Genomic DNA, 4176 nt, shown 5'->3' on the forward strand with positions numbered 1-4176 from the left:
TTGTTGGCATCTTCCGACCTTGGTTCAGGACCTTGAGAAGGAGGCTGTGGAACTCTAGTGATAGCGATGCTATTTAGGGTAAATGTATGTAGGTATCGGGTCAAGGTGAGGGGGAGTCGTTTAAGGAGGAGTGGAAGTGCTGTAAAGCTCTCGTTTCAAGTTTTGTTGCTCTTTTACAGTTCACTCTGTGAGTTACTCACTGACAGCCTGTAAAGTTTCTAAGCTTCTTGTCTAAAAAACCCTGGAAAACTAACATTAACTCCTGATACAGACAGTAAATGTAAAACGCAGTTATTTTAACTTATTTTGTAATTTTTTTTCCTTTTCTCAAGCTATCCCCCCCATCCCACCCCCAAGGCATCCACTTTTGGAATTTGGGTTGCTTTTAGAACTGAAAGGGCACAGCTAGCATTTGCTGTTAGTGACCAGTATGTGGAGTCTGATTTAACTTTTCCTGAACGGACTTAACTGGGTTGTATTGGCAAATCACCATCCTAAGTAATGCACTGTGTTTTTGTTGAAATTAATTTCCCGGAAATAGCTAATACCAGATTTTAGGGGAAATCAGAGGTGCTATCATGAGGCATCAGTTCTATTTAGAGGGCTGAGGGAAGATAAAATGTTCCTGATGAAACATAGAGCTGAGATTAGAAGACTAACTTTATGATTCTGGGAGAGTGGGTCTCAGTTCTCTTTTCTTTAACATGCAGTTGGATTGTTTTAGTTCACAATTCAGAGAATTGGAAGGGATCAGAAAGCCCTCTAAGAAAGAGCTTGGGAATGTTCTCCTTTGCTGTCACTTTTCCTCCAAAAATAACCTGGCTTGGGAATCATTGGTCGGAAGGGAACTTGACGCCTCATAGAAATTGGAGGAAAGGGAACATAAGGAGAGAGGAACAGCTGTCTTTCTGCTTGAGTAGTAAACCTACTCACAAATTCCGGTACACATTTTGGAGACGTAAAGAGAATGAGTGTATGTACCCTAAGTGTGCCAGTTTCCTCAATCTCTTCTAGCAGAAGATGCCACGCTTTTAGTGGCACTGGGATTCTAGGCTGTGTTCCTATTAGTTCCAGTACTGATGAGGATGATGTGAGAGAGAGAAAGATGGTGGCTGACGGAGTGGATAAAGAGAAAAAATTACCTTCTAAAAAGAAAAGAAAGAAGGGCTTGCGAATTAAAGGGAAAAGGCGCCGAAAAAAATTGCTCCTTGCAAAAAAGTTTAAGGATTTAGCCTCCGGAAGGCCTATCGTAGATGCACCTGCTTTGCTAGCTTCCGGTGTTCCTGAGCAAGATGAAGAAAGTCTGTTTGAGAGCAATATAGAAAAGCAGATCTACCTACCTAGTACCAGAGCCAAGACTTCCATTGTGTGGCACTTCTTTCATGTTGACCCCCAGTATACCTGGCGAGCTATTTGTAACCTCTGTGAAAAAAGTGTCAGCAGGGGTAAGCCAGGCAGCCATCTTGGTACATCTACTCTTCAGCGACACCTGCAGGCAAGGCATTCACCTCACTGGACCAGGGCCAACAAGTATGGAGTCACTAGTGGAGAGGAGGATTTTACCTTGGATGTGCCTTTATCACCCTCTTCTCCATGTAGCAGTGGAAGCTTTGAATATATCCCAACTGATTCTTTAGATGATAACAGAATGGGTAAGAAAAGAGACAAATCAGCATCTGATGCCCTGAGGGCGGAAAGAGGAAGATTCCTCATTAGAAGTAACATTGTCAAGCATGCCTTAATTCCTGGAACAAGAGCCAAGACATCTGCAGTTTGGAATTTTTTTTATACTGATCCTCAGCATATCTCTAGAGCTGTGTGTAATATATGTAAAAGAAGTGTGAGCCGAGGTAGGCCAGGGTCCCACTTGGGAACATCAACACTTCAAAGACACCTGCAAGCCACACATCCAATCCATTGGGCTGTTGCCAACAAAGATAATGGTGCTATTGGGAATGGATTAGATGAATCTGAGACAGAGAGAAATGAGCTCTTGAGCGATCCTCTGCATGGAGAGAAGTCTACAGGTAGCCAGGATTTAACAATTGAGGATCTTAGTGACTCTGATTCAGAGGGACCTCCTGTGTTAGAAATTGAAAATAGAAGAGGTGAGAATCCCAGGCCTGCTGTACAGCCAGATCTGATAAGAGCACAGGGGAGGAAAAGAACATACTGTGAAAATCCAGTCTCAAGTCAAATTAGTCAAGCAATTATTCAGATGATTGTAGAAGATATGCATCCTTACAACTACTTCTCAACTCCAGCCTTTCAGAAATTCATGAAGATTGTGGCTCCTGACTATAGGTTGCCATCGGAGACTTACTTTTTCACTAAGGCCGTACCTCAGTTATATGATTGTGTCAGAGAAAAAATTTTCTTAACTCTAGAGAATGTACAGAGCCAAAAGATACATCTGACTGTTGACATATGGACCCATGACCCCTCCACTGACTATTTCATTCTGACAGTACATTGGGTCTCTTTGGAAACTGTACCTTCCAATAATGGTGGTAGAATCCCAAATTTTAGAAAATGGGCAGTGCTTTGTGTAACAGGTTTGGCAAAAGACTGTTTGATAACCAATATCTTACAAGAATTAAATGACCAGATTGGCCTGTGGCTTTCTCCAAATTTTCTTATCCCCAGCTTCATTGTTTCTGACAATTCCTCTACTGTTGTACATGCAATCAAAGATGGTGGTTTTAGTCATATGCCCTGCTTTCTGCGATGTTTAAATATTGTCATTCAGGACTTTTTCTGTGAACACAAAAGCATTGAGAATATGTTAGTGGCTGCAAGAAAAACCTGTCATCATTTTAGTCATTCAGTCAAGGCTCGACAGATACTGCAAGAGTTCCAAAATGATCACCAGCTTCCATGGAAGAATTTGAAGCAGGATGAGACTGGCCATTGGGTTTCTACCTTCTATATGTTAAGATGGCTTCTAGAACATTGTTACTCAGTTCACCATAGTCTGGGCAGAGCCAGTGGAGTTGTGCTTACCTCCCTTCAGTGGACTCTAATGACTCATGTTTGTGATATTCTTAAGCCATTTGAGGAGGCCACCCAGAAAGTTAGTGTGAAGACTATGGGATTGAATCAAGTGCTACCCCTGATACATCATTTACTCCTTTCCCTCCAGAAACTTAGAAAAGATTTTCAAGTCAGAGGTATTACTCAAGCTCTCAATCTGGTGGACAGTTTATCACTGAAACTTGAAACTGACAGCTTATTAAGTGCCATGCTCAAATCTAAGCCTTGTATCTTAGCTACATTGTTAGATCCTTCCTTTAAGAACAGTTTGCATGACTTTTTCCCACAAGGTACTGATTTAGAAACTTATAAGCAGATCCTTGCAGAAGAAGTTTGCAATTATATGGAATCTTCACAAGAAGTCTGCCATATTGCAACTTCAGAAGTTTCTGGCCCCTCAGCTACAGGATCTGATTCGTTTACCTCATCTGTAAAAGACGGCACCTCCTCCAGTTCAGGCTCTCTTGATAGCTCAGTCGCAAATAATGCTACTGGAGGCAAAAGCATCCTGTTTCCTTCTGCTATAGCACTGGTGGATGAATATTTCAAAGAGAAGTATTCAGAAATCTCAAGAGGTAATGACCCTTTGATTTACTGGCAGAAGAAAGTGAACATCTGGCCAGCTTTGACTCAAGTTGCCATTCAGTATCTAAGCTGCCCCATATGTAGTTGGCAATCTGAATGTATCTTTACTACAAATAGCCACTTTCATCCAAAGCAGATCATGAGCTTGGACTTTGACAATATAGAACAGCTCATGTTCCTGAAAATGAACTTAAAAAATGTTAACTATGATTATTCTACATTGGTTCTGAATCGAGATCTGGAGAATGAAGTTGTTCAAAGGAGTGAAAAGGAAATATTATCTTAAGGTTTTTTTTCCTTTTTCCATTTAAAATTAGTAACTTTTGCTATTATTGTATCCTAATTGCTATAATTACTACATAAAATAATACTAATTAACTTATAGAAACAAATCTGGGAAAACCTAAGAATATAAAAGGGGTGAAAATTCCTCAGAGGCAAAATAATTTTGCCAAACTGAATATTACAGATTTTGCTGTAGTAATTCAATTTAGCAAACATTTGAATTACTTTTTCTATTAATTGAGAAATAAAAGACTTTTTTCTTTTTTTTAATTA

General features: G+C 40.1%; 1 protein-coding gene across 1 annotated transcript; it reads left to right on the forward strand.

The window, feature by feature from the left end:
- Positions 1–967: 967 nt before the first annotated feature.
- ZBED6 (zinc finger, BED-type containing 6) lies at positions 968–3904 on the forward strand. The gene has a single exon (XM_006887893.1). The coding sequence runs from the start codon at positions 968–970 to the stop codon at positions 3902–3904; it is 2937 nt and encodes a 978-aa protein (XP_006887955.1).
- The last annotated feature ends 272 nt before the right edge of the window (positions 3905–4176 follow it).

Source organism: Elephantulus edwardii, unplaced genomic scaffold (assembly GCF_000299155.1).
Source record: "Elephantulus edwardii isolate Elephantulus edwardi_28Jun2011 unplaced genomic scaffold, EleEdw1.0 scaffold00063, whole genome shotgun sequence".
NCBI classification, from domain to species: Eukaryota; Metazoa; Chordata; class Mammalia; order Macroscelidea; family Macroscelididae; genus Elephantulus; species Elephantulus edwardii.